General features: G+C 41.6%; 1 protein-coding gene across 19 annotated transcripts in view; it reads left to right on the top strand.

Moving 5' to 3' along the window:
* The window catches only part of si:ch211-285f17.1 (sickle tail protein homolog), a 119,430-nt gene that overhangs the window by 84,255 nt on the left and 20,646 nt on the right, over window positions 1–14,529 (top strand). For 14 of the 19 annotated variants that reach the window (XM_039789840.1, XM_039789836.1, XM_039789838.1 and 11 more), the window contains exons 3-6: window positions 5,232–5,312; window positions 6,591–6,780; window positions 10,086–10,284; window positions 11,336–11,429. In XM_039789840.1, coding sequence (XP_039645774.1) covers window positions 5,232–5,312; window positions 6,591–6,780; window positions 10,086–10,284; window positions 11,336–11,429 — 564 coding nt within the window. Of the gene's footprint in view, window positions 1–790; window positions 921–5,231; window positions 5,313–6,590; window positions 6,781–7,937; window positions 8,067–10,085; window positions 10,285–11,335; window positions 11,430–14,529 lie in introns of those variants that run through there. The other 5 variants (XM_039789834.1, XM_039789850.1, XM_039789843.1 and 2 more) reach the window with 3 other exon arrangements.

Raw genomic sequence — 14,529 nt, 5'->3', positions numbered from 1 at the left:
GCGCACTGGATGGGACCCATATCCCAATCCTTTCCCCATCCGATGGATAACGGGACTATAGTCATGTGAGTTACATACTTATTTGGCAAAGCTGTTTCCATCTCCCATTTTGCGCATTAACTCTTTTTCAAAAAGGCAAAAACTTCCTCAAGCAAGCTTAAAAACTTTTTTGCTAATTTGAGGACATTTTTTTTCCCCGAATTTTGCCGTTTCCATCAACATTTTCTAAATGCGCATCAAAATACGTTGATGAAAACATGACTATTGTCGCACAATTTGCTCAGAAACCAAACTAGGAATATTTCAGCGTGTGTGTGTGTGCTCTATAGGACAAGGGCCTGGTATATCTTGCGTAGGCTCTCAGGATCCCTGAGGGTAGAGCAGGGTCTTATCTCCTTGGGACTGTCTTCAGCCGCAGGCTCAGGGCAGTGAGATGGAAGCTGAGATTGGACATGGGGATTAGTGTTAGAGCTGCCATGTTAAGATATAATGCATTTTTAGCTCTAAATGGAAACTTTTGGAGTCAAATTGTTTCAGGGATCAGGTTTTCTACTCATCGGCTGCTAGAATAGAAACATTTGAACATTGTGATTCATGCAGACGGCCCTCATTCTCTAACTCAATCTCTGTTTCATACAATGGTGCACGACTGCATAACCAGACATGCAAACAGTGACTTTCCCCTGCTGTCCGCCAGGTGTGGATTGTGTGTGTTTGTATTGTGCTGTTGCATAGTTAGGGATGTGGGGCGGTGTGTGCATTGGATGTGGGGGCTTCCGCCGTGAGCTCGAGCAGAAAGAGAAGGGAGCACAGGGAAGTTGTACAGAGCAAGCGCTACAAGGGCTGAAATAACAGTAGAGGAAGTGACCCTGTTTGCAGTCTCATACTGCTGGAAGGAGATCGCCACTGGTGGGATTATGGTAAATACTACATTTCTGCTTTTTAAGATAATTTAGAACGTGGTTTTTTTCAGTTAGATTGAACATGACTTATATATGCTGTAAAAATAACTCCGCTTTTAAACCTGGTGTGGCAACTCAAGATGGTGTTTCCTACTCCACAAACTCCCATTGGCTAATACTGTATCTGATGGCCACGCAAAGTTGACTTTTGTAGCCTCTTTCATTCAGAGAAGTGGGCGATGTCTGCTGGTGATAACCGTGACTAAATCATTATGCGTGAGTGGATGAAATCAATTGGACGGTGTAGCTGAGTTGTTGGAAATGTCAGTGAAGGAAGAGATAGTCATCTTGCCTCCTCTGTGCACTGGATCAACAGGCACAGTACTGTGACTGTTGGGATTGTGCACGTCATTTGCTGTCTGAATGGCAGATCTACTTGATTATATTATACTTGCCAATGTAATATTTGATTAATGAGATGATAACACTTGTGGTTATTGTTTTGTCATTTCTGTCATTGTCTTGTGATTATAAACGTGTAGCTATTGGGTCTTGAACTGCCACAACTTCTGCCTTCACCTTCACTGTCTTCACTTTGACTGTGGATGCTATAAAGTCATCACCTTTTAACACACCAACTTACAAGCAAGCCCATCTCTGAAAGGTCATCTGGGGATTTGGATGGAGGGATTAGAGGAGGAATGCATCAGAGGAGGGAGGGAGAGAGGGTTGTGGTAGCAATGAATGGGAATGGATGACTAGGGGATTTCGGTATAATGTCATTAAGGCTAGGGGAGACAAAGGATGATGGTCTGTCCACAGACAGCATACGGACTGAGCGCTGACTGGATGATTGACACAGGCTTTATTATTCAAAGTTGAGCAGCGACTGTGACTTTCTGTGGAAAAACTGTGACACACTTCAACTTTTTAGACAATGCTAAAAAGGAGGACAGTACTGATTCAGTGTGTTGGTCAAGGACACAAACAACAAATTTGACGCTTACTACGTTGACTTAATACTCTTAGTGGAATAACGTGTCAGAATGAGAAAAGTGGTGTTAAGGTGTTAACAGTCTGCAGAGCTATCGTCTTCTGTTTATGCGTTTGCCATAGAGATCAGGCCAGGTAATTACAGTTAGCTCTATTTCCGCTCCCCAGAGTTAGGGCCAAATTAGCATCTTAAGTGGAAGGCTGTGCTCACAACACTGGAGTTTGTGTTTAAAGCCACACAAGCGTCCACTTTTGTGTTTACATTCTTTTATGTCTGGAAATACTTTATAGAATGAGTGAATGAAACTTGCTTCTCTGGTTCTGGTCTTTGGCTTCTTGGCCCGACTTGTGAAACTTGCAGTGTATCTTTTGTCACAGATCTCCAATAATATGCAGCCAAAAGGTGAAAAAGATCGACACAATTGCAGAGATGTCTGGAGAATGCCCTCTTTTTGTTTAAGGTGAAAGCCAAGCTATGTTATAAGAAAGCTATTATAATCCCAACTATGTTTATTATATAATAAAGTAGGCACCAATCAGTGGGCTTTGTGTGGGCTGGCAGCAGGTGTGGTGCATGATGTTCTGGCAGCTTAAATCTACATGAGTGACACAGCAGGCTCCTGGTGGTAGCTGCCATTATTCTTAACAATCGTGATTTACTTTAATCGCTCCGTCTCGGCTCTGCATGTCAGCCTGTCTGTCAAGATTTAAGACAAGGGCCGCATGATATAACATAATCTGTTCTGCTTAGTGAAATCATGCATTGTCCCTTCAGTTTGAAATAGCTCTATAATATTCAAGACAGGTGGCAGGTAGCAATGAAAAGCACTCATACTGTACAGTACATGATGCAAAGCTCAGGAGGTGCAGATACACTGAGAAATGTTAACACCGTAAGAGAATACAATGTAATATATAACACATGTTATAGCACTGACATACAATGTGAATATCCCATTCATTTTGGGAATGCAGACATGTAAAAACAGACCTGAGCTTTCTTCATAATGACAGCATACTGTTTGTCAGACCACTGTTGCATAAATGTTTTCAGGATGTCCTGGGTTCGGGTCAGATTTTCTGGAACAATGGCCTGACTCACTCATGCACGCACTCAGTCTCTCTTTGTATCTTTCAAACATACACACACAGAGCACACACACACACACACACACACACACAGAGTAACACACACACACACACACACACACACACACACACACACACACACAGAGCACACAGCCAGCATACATTTCAACTACTTTCTTTTTATCTCTTTTTTTCTGCAAGCATGGATGTTTGTGTAATCACTGCTTGTCCACATTACATTACACTTGACATCCATTTAATATAAAGCTGCTGCAAGCGGTGTTTATTTACTTATTTATTTAAATTAGGAACCTTAAGATGCACAATATAGTGCCTTTTGTGAGCTTGTGCCTGATGGCAAATGTTTTCTTCAACAGACCAGTTTGCATCAAAGCTACACAACATGAGCATTTAGATTAGATTTCAAGACCTGCTCTAACATACTCGACTCATGATGAGTATTTGACACAGTTATGTAACAACCTGCTGACATTGGCCACAGCACTTTACAGACAACCCATCATCTCCTGATTTCTTTCTTCTCAAGGGGCTCTTTTCATGATTCTATAACTTGTCATATTCCTGTATATAAGCTAATGCCGGTGTCTCAGTTTCACATTTATCATAGCTGTCAGAGCAATTGTGGCGTACAGAGGGAGCCGCCGCAGAAAAAGCAGAATCACGGGCTGTACGGTTTTGACTGAAGTGGGGGAAATCACTGGTGTGGAATGTACTGTAGGTGCGAGCGGGTTGAAGCAGGTTTTACGGCGCTAATCAGTGGTTGGCCTGCGGTTTTCACATCTGGACCCTAAAGCGGGAAGGGGTTAGCCGGGACAGAACGTGGCATTTGATGGGAGGCATTTCGGCAATATCAGATGTAGCCGTTGTCAGGCTGATGATCTCTGCCTGCCTGCATGAGAAAGAGGCAGGGAGGGAGACAGAGGAGTTCATCTGAACTAAACTGTTGACCTTTGAAGGGGACACCTCATTTGTCAGATGTGGACTGGTGTGGAGTGGTTTAACTTAATTACGTCTTTCCACGGGGAGGAAGAAGGTCTCATTTGCAATTTCCTGCACTTTTATATGTGACTGCTTCCACTTCAGCTATCTTTTTCTTATGTGCTATTCTTCTCCAGCTGCCTTATTGTGTCTATATAAACGTTTGATGATCATTTCATGTAATTGTTTTACAAAACTGTGTTCCCCAAAGTAATAATTCCAGCCAGTTGTAAATACCAACAATAACAAAATTAGTTATTAAAGACTTTGTTTTTCTAAAGTTTGTGTTATATTGTTTTCAGCTGTTTAGCCCAACCCATTCTAATGTCTGAATTATTCATTTACTTCACCAAGTATCTTTTTTCATGCAGTAAACTCATAAAACATGATCGTTCATTTATATAGTTAAAGTTTGAATACAGGTTTTTCTTCCTCTGCTTCGATATTTCATAAAGTATTGGATTGCACTGCCAGACCACGCTGACATAATTACTACCTATAGGTGATGGAGGAAGCCAATATGAGTCAACATTCCCAAGGGTGACACAGTAGCATATGAGAAGATAGAACATCAGTGTGTGAGGGCTGTTTGGACCCACCACCATTGAATATGCTCATAAATCATTCAGTGCTCAGATTAAATTTCCCAACACATGTCTGGTTTCAGGTGACATGTCAACTCCATGCGACCCTTCTGTTTTAAAAGGTCATTTACAACATGTTTTAACAGCGTAAGGGCACATTTTTATTTCTGTATTTTTAATCTCTGGGCGCTGCAGCCTAAGCGTATTTTAATGGAATAACAGGAGTTGAGTGATGGCTCAGCAGTTTTGCCTGCTGTGTCAGGTCGCTGTGAAGGTGCATCACATACAGTAAATGCTTGCACACTATAACTTATATCACATGGGGATGAGAACAGTGATGGTTGGAAATGCTCGAGGTATATTGTAAAATATTGACGATAGCAATTTATGTAATTAATAGAAACGATCAAGAGGTGCAGTTTCTAGAAGTTTTATGTCACTACTCATTAAGCTCAAATAAGATAAGTAGCTAAATACTCTCTGCTGTTAGATTGTGTTGAAGATCCTCTTTCTACTTTTCTTTGGTCTGCTGTTGACATGGATTTGTTTCCATGGTTCCTCTGTTTTGTGTGATGCCCATTTCTTTTTCCATCTCACCCTCCCACTGGCATGTCTTAGCCATTTGCCTTTTATTTTCTCCTTCTCTCCTTTTTTCTCCCATCAGTCTTTACAGGGCATGCTCTCCTCCCTTCACTCTGAGCTTGACATTCAGAGGTACCTGATGAAAATCCAATTGCCCCACAGAGTTAGTCAGGCTTTTATCTTATCTGCATCATGCCTGCATGTGTGTGTGTGTGTGTGTGTGTGTGTGTGTGTGTGTGTGTGTGTGTGTGTGTGTGTGTGTGTGTGTGTGTGTGTCAGGCTGTTTGCATCCTCTCTAACATCTGCTGTGTGACCAGCGCTTGTGCTCTCGTGCCTCTTAGCGTCTGACCTGTCTGTGCCTGACAAGCACACATGGCTGCCTGGATAAACCAGTTCTGGCCACCGAAGCTCCCACAAAAAGTCAACTGCATGAAAAGCTTAAATTCTTTATTTGTCCATACGTGTATGAGTGTGAGAGAACAGCAGCGTGTGCACGCATGTGTGTTCAAGATAACCTGGTGGACCTGTCCTTGTGTCTCCAACTGCATTAGCTCTAAAGCACCACACGTCTGCAGGGAAGAAGAGCATAATATAAAGAGCCCAGTGTTCACTGACCCCTCGGTTTTAGTCCCACCTCGGTACAGATCACCTTACAGCGCCACACAATGGCTCAATGGGCTCTGCAGTCTTGTCGCACATTGTCTTATTGTAGCTGTGGCTTGAGGATGCCACGTCATGCAGATCAGATTACAGAGTAGCCAACTGATCTTTTAGTCTCGATGACACAATTCTTGATCCTTAATCACTGATAAAAAACAGAATTTCTTCTTCTTTAGTCACGTTTGATCTCTTTCAGTGTGTCATCATGCAGGTTTTCAACTGTTTGAAATCGTCTTTCATGCATTGTTAGTATCATTATAAAATCAGACCCTGGCTCATGCGGGTGCTTATGAAATGTATAAGTACAGATTCCTGTAGTATGATTAGAAGCTTCTTCATGCTTGATAACTTTTAGTTACTAGTTGTGATGTGCTTGTGGGACAGTACAGAGCAGTGTTAGCATTTGTGAGCATGTATCAGTGACATACAGTATTAACACTTCTCTGCACTTTTGCATGACAGCAGTCGTTTGGTTTATTTAGTTGTTGTGCTGGGGTCAAGCTCCACATCAAAGTTGCTTTATTCCAGCTCGCCAAAGAAGGAATGTGTGTGACTCACAATACTTGACATTGTCAGAGCGACTGATACAATGTTGTTTTCTAACTCCACCAAATGCATCATAGCTTAAAGAGTCAGTTTGACAGTCATTGGACAACTAGAAACGTTTGTTGTGTAATTTCAAGAATTAGAAAACTAATGCATGTACTGTATCATTTTGTGCACAATGTGTACATGGTCTAACCCTTTACTGTATCATATTTCTATTTGCCTCCCCCTTCAGAGCAGAAGCCCAAAGCACGGCCCCCAGCACAGCATCGGCGACCAGGTTGACCACCTATCCCTGGCCTCCCTGGAGTCGTTGGACGCCATGTCTGATGCCGACGCACCTACAGCCTTTACCCGCGGCAGCCGGATTCGTGCTAGCCTGCCCGTGGTGCGATCGACCAATCAGACGAAGGACCGTTCGCTAGGTACGATGTGTATGAGGCTAGTTGGTTGATGACAGGTCAAGTCAGTTGAGAAAATGTCTTATCTGGATAAGGCTTTGCTGCTTGTTGTTGGCCACAGAATGTGTCAATCAACTGTCTTGTAGTTCTGTTTCTCTTTCAAAATCCCCAAACTGCCACAGAGACATTTTTATATGTGGTCTATTAACAACGTATTGAGAATAAAGGCTCTATCTCAAATCTTAAATTGACTTTGTGAATAGACTGAGGTGAAAGTGAATTGACATTAATCCTCTTGGATAACCTACATTTCGCAACTCTTTTAGCATAATCTTGGCCCAACTTTAAAACTCTCTGAAATAACTCCTAACCACACCATGATCTCACCGTTTTCACCTTGTCCAAGTCTTTTCCTCTCACTCTATTTATCTTCTCCTCTCCTCCCTCCTTCCTTCCTCCACCTCAGCTCACAGCTCCGATTTAATTAGAATGCATTTCCTCTGTAGTGAAAGATTAGGGAATCCATCCACAATATGCCATCATGTTATTGACAGGATTAAAAAGTGGGTTGTCTTATCAACATGCATGGCGCTTCATTTGCATCCATATGCGGAAACGCTGTGAGTCGTGCAGAATTAGGTTGCTGCATTAGGGTGAGAAAGTGGAGAATAGAGTTTAAGAAGAAGTTCCCAAACAAAGTGTAAAGTTTGTAGTTTTTCTGGAGGATAGTCTTCAAAGGTAGCCCACCACTCAGAGAGGCATCTGCTGCTGGATAATAGCAAAGCGTCTGAGTGGCACGCCTTTTGACTAAAGTGAAAATGAATGAAACTTTAGGGGGCCGTTTTCCACGCTTTTCGTGCCAGGAGCAGAAATGCAAAACCTGTACAAAAACACTTTTAACAGATATGCTTTACCACACACACACACACACACACACACACACACACACACACACACACACACACACACACACACACACACACACACACACACACACACACACACACACACACACACACACACAGCTCTCTCTTTTTCCCTCTCAAAAACATCAGGACAAAGCATTATGACAGTGGGGGGTTATGGTGTGATAAAGAAGGAGGAGAGAAAAAGGGGCACCACTTAACTACAGTGTCCCTCCCACAGCCTCTCACGTACACACACAAGCACACAGGCACACACACTCCGCTGGGTCCCAGCGGACATTTGGGGCTTAGTGTCTTCAGCTTGTACTGTAGGAGTTGTCGCGTGGTCTTTTCCAGAGCATCATAAGACTTAACAGAAAACAGGAAATCCTTAAAACCCCTAATGTGAGTATCAGATTTCATCTCGAGTGTGGCATCAAGTGTATTGTATTTCAAGTAATTTATTCTATGGTTCTACTATAGGATTTTTCTGCTTTTTTTGTCACATTTCAAACTTTGTGATGATATTAAGGGACACAATGTTTTTCAGGATTGCGCTTAGTTTAAACTTGTGTGTCCCACTGGAGAAATGTGGAAATAAGTTTACAGCTCAGACAGTCTGCAGTGCTGTGCCCATTTGGTCAGGAAACCCACTGGCCATTTGCTTCCAATCCTGAGTGAAACCAGGCGCTCAGGAATGTAACACGACTCTTTATGCAAACCAAATTTTTCAACTTTGTTGCGGAAAATAAAACTGATGTTAAAGAATTCAAATCTTTATAATGCATGCTCAATCAATGCCGCTTTGTCATCAAACTCATTCGCTTTAATTGCCAACATCTGGATGAAAACTGTCCGACTGTTAACATAACAGCTCTCAGGGGAAGGATGAAGTTATTCTGCAAATGGGCACTTTGTTAAGTTATTACTACCCAGAAACCCAGACAGACCAGAAAGAGCAATGATAGACTCAGCAGTTTGATTTCCTGGATTTGCCCTGTCTCTGTCTCACCCTGTCCCGTGGAGCATGTAGGATCTTGTATAATATTTCACCAACATCTGGTAGCTTTTACTAGCTCTGTCCTTTTATGGAGTTACACCAAGTAAAACCATTTGTCCTTTCTTTTAAAACCAGCTATTTTCAGTGCACATGTGTAAAAGTGACATTGAAATGATGGATTTATGTGTATCACAACAAGTCTTTTGTCTTAGCAGTTCATGAAATGTGACATTCTGGATAATTTGTATTAAATATACACTAACTCTTCTTTATTAAAGGTTATATTGTTGCAACAGATAACTCCATTACCAATCAGTGCCATGCTGTTTGGAGCAATGCATCAGAAAATAGAAATATAAATGTAGTTGTTTTTTCTTTTTCTTTTCCCTGGCATTGTTTATACAAGTGCAGTGTGGGTGTGTCCATAACTTTTGTGGGGGAGACATCTGTTTTTGTAAAGCACAGTACAGAAGCCACACCCAGGGTTCAGAGGTTTAGGCTTTAGTCTTTTTGATGCACAACTTGTTCTGTTCCACCCTGAACACAGCCCTGCTTCTGCCCCTTATCCCGATCCCAACTCACTTTCTAAATATCAAGTCATTTATATACAGCATGCTGTTCTCAAACATGTGTAACACAAACAGGAGCTGAGTCAGTGGCAGGTTTAGTACAATACCACATGTCTTAGTATGCTACTGAAAATCTATCAGGACACCATACACAACAGAAATGTTTTTATCAGTTTGAAGGCTTTGATGTAACCTGGGCAACAATCGAGGGTAAGCATTGATTGTGAGGCCCAATTCAAAAGTAAGAACAGCAACAACAAAATGGTGACTTTAAATAACAGTTCACCATCCACATATTCAGAAACTAAGGCACTGAGTAGCCATGACCATACATTGTGGTGTGGGTAGGGTGCCAACTGTGTTTTCACAGGTGAGGAATGGAACAGGAAAAGGGGATTTTTGTTGAGATCATGTGTTCAAGGTTGTTTGAGGCTTACACAAACTGCAATAAGCATGCCTCTATGTTTGACCAGCTCTGCTGTTGCATTGTTTTCTGGTCTAACATTAATCCTAAAAGATCAAAAATAAAGAAAACATTTATTGAGTACATTCTTAGCAATCATACACTAACTTTGGTTGCTAAGTCAATACTTAAGACTAAAAGCCCTCCGGTGCTTCATAATTGGAAGGTTTTTACTCTTAAGTAGCTGTGTTTGCGTTAACAGATAAACACTGCAAGGAAACTGAAGTTCTTTAGCATCTGAGTACAAATTGTGAGAGAATCAACACAAGTATCTCTACTCAATGCAAGTTGCAGAAATCACATGACTGTCTTTGTCATAGGAAACATTTTCATTAATTAAAAAGAGTTTACTTCTGACTAATCACCCTGCTTCCCTGTTTTCATGTCTGCAGGTGTGCTGTACCTGCAGTACGGGGACGAGACCAAACAGATCCGCATGCCTAATGAGATCACCAGCATTGACACTATCAGAGCTCTCTTTGTTAGTGCCTTCTCGCAGCAGCTCACCATGAAGATGTTGGAGTCGCCCAGCGTCGCCGTCTACGTCAAAGATGACATGAGAAATATGTACTACGAGCTCACTGATGTCAGGTAAAGCTATGTTTGTGTGTGATAAACAGGGATGCAGAATAATTAATTGGACAGCATGTATTGTGTTTTGTCAATCTAAGTTTAACAGGACATCCAAGGTTCATAATGCTCCTAGTTTCAGTCTTCGTCTGAAGGTCCTTTCCTTTTCGACTCCCTGAGAACTTCCTGCCTAAACTCCCCAAGCACAGGAAATGTCACTGGCCAGGAAAGCTTCTTGCTTCCTTTTTCTAGCATGTTAAAACTTCGTAGAAAGAAAGTTATTTAGAGATGGAGCCCTTTGGCAAAATGTATACGATATACCTAAACAAACTGAAGAGCACTTTTGAGACTCGGATGACTTTCCTGCCTGTTGTCTTCTTTCCTCTGGTGAAAGTTTGAACAATGTGAGCTTGTCTTTCTTTAAACTTTTGGAGGTCTTTTATGCTTTTCAGAGTGTAGTTTCCAAAGTACTGTGTACATTTTGTGTGTATAATTTACAAGTGCACAAACACAAGTATATCTCACTGCTTTTTCTCGTTCCTTTTGTTTTGGTATTCACCAGCATGTCTTATCAATAATACAGCATATTTTATGTGCCGAGATGGTGTATAGACTTTGTTGTAGTTGTTTTCCAGAAAAAAAAGCATTACTCTTGAAGACATAAGCAACTTTGCCCCTTTTCTCTCCCGACTTCCTGCTCAAGTGCAATGTGTACTTTGTGACTAACTCTTTATCAGGGCTGTAAAAAAAAAAAAGTGTCTCATGATTCCTTAAGGTTGTGTCCAGGGTGCAACGCCATAGTAAGCGTGAGCCCAGCAAAAGAAAGAGCAGATCTTCTCTCCGTTTCTGTAGTCTAGCCACGTTTCAAAGCAGTATTAGTAGATGTTTTTATAGACTTTAGAGATTTAGAGGAAATGTCATATAACAAATGGCTTTCAGAGCCTCTCTCAGGGTATGTGCCCTTGGCAGGGGTGAGTCAGAGACTGACATCCAGGCTGAGGCAGGATCGGCCGCTGTCTGATGGTGATATCTGGATTGCCTATTTACCACGGGACACCTCTTCCCCCTACAGGAACATCACGGATCACTCCTGTCTGAAGGTCTACCACAAAGACCCAGCACAGGCGTTCAGCCACGGGCCAAGACCTGCCAATAGCGATGCCAGGGTGAGTGACACAAATGCCAAAAGTGAAAATGATTGTCTCGTTACTGGAGCTGCTGCAGGGGGACGACCAGACTTGTTGCAGATAGAATAGTTAGCCCAGCCTCCAATTCTTCTCATTCTCACATCCTGTTTGCAGTTAAGGGAAGGAATGTCCCCCTGCCTCTTCTTAATCTGTTTAGAGGGGGTCTCATATTGTTCTCCCAGGGGCATGCGATTGAGACTCGCCTGTACGCTCTGGTGAAGCTTGCCTAAGGGACAATTGAACTCAAATCTCTGGACTATTTTCCTTGTTCATTCCTCCCCCAATATCAGCACTAATCTCTTTCTCTTGTTCTGATTCCAGCATGTTTGTTTCCTGCTGATGTAACAAAACTAAAGCCTCAAAGATCCCTTTCCTCAACTGTTCCTCTAATCCGCCTGACCCTTTATCTAACCCGCTGCCCCTCTTTGGCAGCTGCAGATTTTCAGGTGGCGTTGCAGCGCCATTGTGATACTGCAAAAATTACATTAACCTAGCTATAATGCCACTGCCACATTCTGTGTGTGTTACATGAGTGTTAAGTGAAATTGATCACATTTAAAGGAATGATGAGGCAAACATGGTGATGGTTTAAGAGTTCCTGGTTCAGATGGCATGATGACTTTGAGGTGCTGCAGAAACTCTTTTTATTATCTTGCTGCTGACAGACAAGTTGCTTCGGCTGCCTCTCTGTGATGGGGTCCTTCAAAGGGAAGTGAACAAAAGGCATTTGAGAAAAAAGATGGCAAAAAAAGCTTCAACTGAAAAAGTGAAATGGGAATGTAATAGTGCAAACAGTTTCAGAGCAGGAAAGGTTGCTAGCTGGCCACAGTAGAACATTAATTGTGTGGATCAGCTTTTCTCATTCTTTTTTGTTCAATTCTTTTTACAGAATTTCCTAATTCACAACTCTGGCACTTGCTGAATCAGCAGGAATGAAAAATATTTTTTGTACTGGATGAATTAAAATGGATTAAGCAAAAAGAAGCAAGGCAACTTTTCAAGGGCTCTTGTGCAAACATTGTGAAATCTAGGCATGAAGTAGAGATATGCTGAAGAAGATTGTTGTCATGATTAGTTCTGTCATTGTTTAACCAAGCAGCACTTGACACAGATTGGGAGCTGGTTGTGGGTTGTGGAAGCCAGGTTGATGAATGGCACGTGACAGGACCTTTGAAAGAAATAAGTTATAAGATGACATGTGTTGCATTAAAAAATATGTATTCTTATGGCAATTTTATGGCTGCCCTTTGCCGAAAAACATATTGGCAAGTTTTAACACTCTAATAAATACACAGACATTGTACACTCCTGTTATAAGCAGTGTCTCTGTTCATGGCAGCTGTAAAGCTCGGTTGTTTTGTGTTCAAAAAAGACAAAAAAGTCTTTCTAGTTTTTGGCAACACATTTTTAATAATGAAATAGAAACCCTGGCACTCAAAGCAAAAGGGCAAATACGACAACTTAATGAGCTGTACACCTGTTCAAACACTTTTTTAAGGGGGTGGGGGGTATACTTCACATCTGTTTGGGCTATTGAGTGTCTTCTTGTCTTGCATGCAGGAATGCCAGGCTTCAGATTACATTTAAAGTGCCCATATTATGCTCATTTTCAGGTTCATAATTGTATTTTGAGGTTGTACCAGAATAGGTTTACATGGTTTAATTTTCAAAAAACACCATATTTTTGTTGTACTGTACATTGCTGCAGCTCCTCTTTTCACCTTGTCTGTTGAGCTCTCTGTTTTCGCTACAGAGTGAGGCATCACACTTCTATCCCATCTTTGTTGGGAGTCGCACAATGCGCGATAGCTAGGTACTACGCAGTAGCTCTAGCGGTTAGCGGCTAGCGGTTAGCGTTGCTAACGGTTAGCCACCTCGTTCTCAATGGCAAAACACTGCTACAACACACACAAGTTCACCCTAATCTACAAAAGAAATTGTAAAGAACTACTTATATGTCCCTCTTCTACAGGTATCCCACGCAGAGTTGGAAGTGCGTCCTCATTTAGAAGAAGTCTAATCCTGCGTTGTACTGACTGAAGTTGGAGAAACAGCTAGCTGATGTGGTATTAGCTAAAGTTGTTAGCACTACACCAAATGTTTCGGGCCGATGACGTAGACGGCCCTGCCAATTTTGACCAGCTCACCTGGAGACTGAAGGCAGGATACATTCAGAAACCTGTATCTCACTCAAACTCACACTTTTTTTTTCATAATATCGGCACTTTAAAGTATCACATACAATTACCTCTGTTTGTGATTGAAGTTTTTAGACCAAATAGAGCTGTCTCTGGTTATGAAAACAACCGTCTTATCTGTCAGACAGATGTACACAGTAACTGACAAGTAACTCAATACACAGAATAGGCAGCAGGCTGTTAATAATAATGGGGACATTTTCTTGCATTTGAAACATCTCTTTTGTCACATTTCATGGAACAAAAAAATAAATATTAATCTGTACTCATGTGAGGTATCATGCCTAACGCAGTGCTTTGTATTCATAGTCAATAGTGACTGTCAGAAGGGATGTTACGTACACATAGCTGAAGTAGATATTTTGTAAACAGATTTAATTTAATTTAATGGCTAATCTCTGTTCTGTTCTCCTTAGGGCAATCCACCTAATTTTGGTATTTATTCGAAAATTAAAAACTAAATTGAACATTTGTTTTGTTTTTACTCACAATCATCATAATTAGCACTTTGCGCCCATCTTCTTTTCAACACCATTATGTACACAGCAGCAAAGCACTATGCAGCCATAGAGCCAGCTATTTAATTGCTGACACAATGTATGCAGGCTCTGCAGTTTGTGAAGCAGTTAAGGAAGCATCTCCATATCCAGTGACGGACTGGCCATCTGGAATTTGGGCAAATGCCAGAAGGGCCCGCCCCTTATGGGCCACTACTGATAATATGTCTTTGGTTAATTTTGATAAATTATTTTATGCATGCAGCCACAAATATTTCTAGATTGTACTGCGGCGAGGTGCGTGGAAAGATTCACTCAGAAGGCAGAGTTACTAATTTCCAAGCTAGGTTATTGACAAAAATAGGGCCGGTGTGTTGCAAATGC

This window comes from Perca fluviatilis, chromosome 22 (assembly GCF_010015445.1).
Source record: "Perca fluviatilis chromosome 22, GENO_Pfluv_1.0, whole genome shotgun sequence".
NCBI classification, from domain to species: Eukaryota; Metazoa; Chordata; class Actinopteri; order Perciformes; family Percidae; genus Perca; species Perca fluviatilis.
Note: the sequence above shows the minus strand (reverse complement) of the source record. Positions and strands in the feature narration are given on the sequence as shown.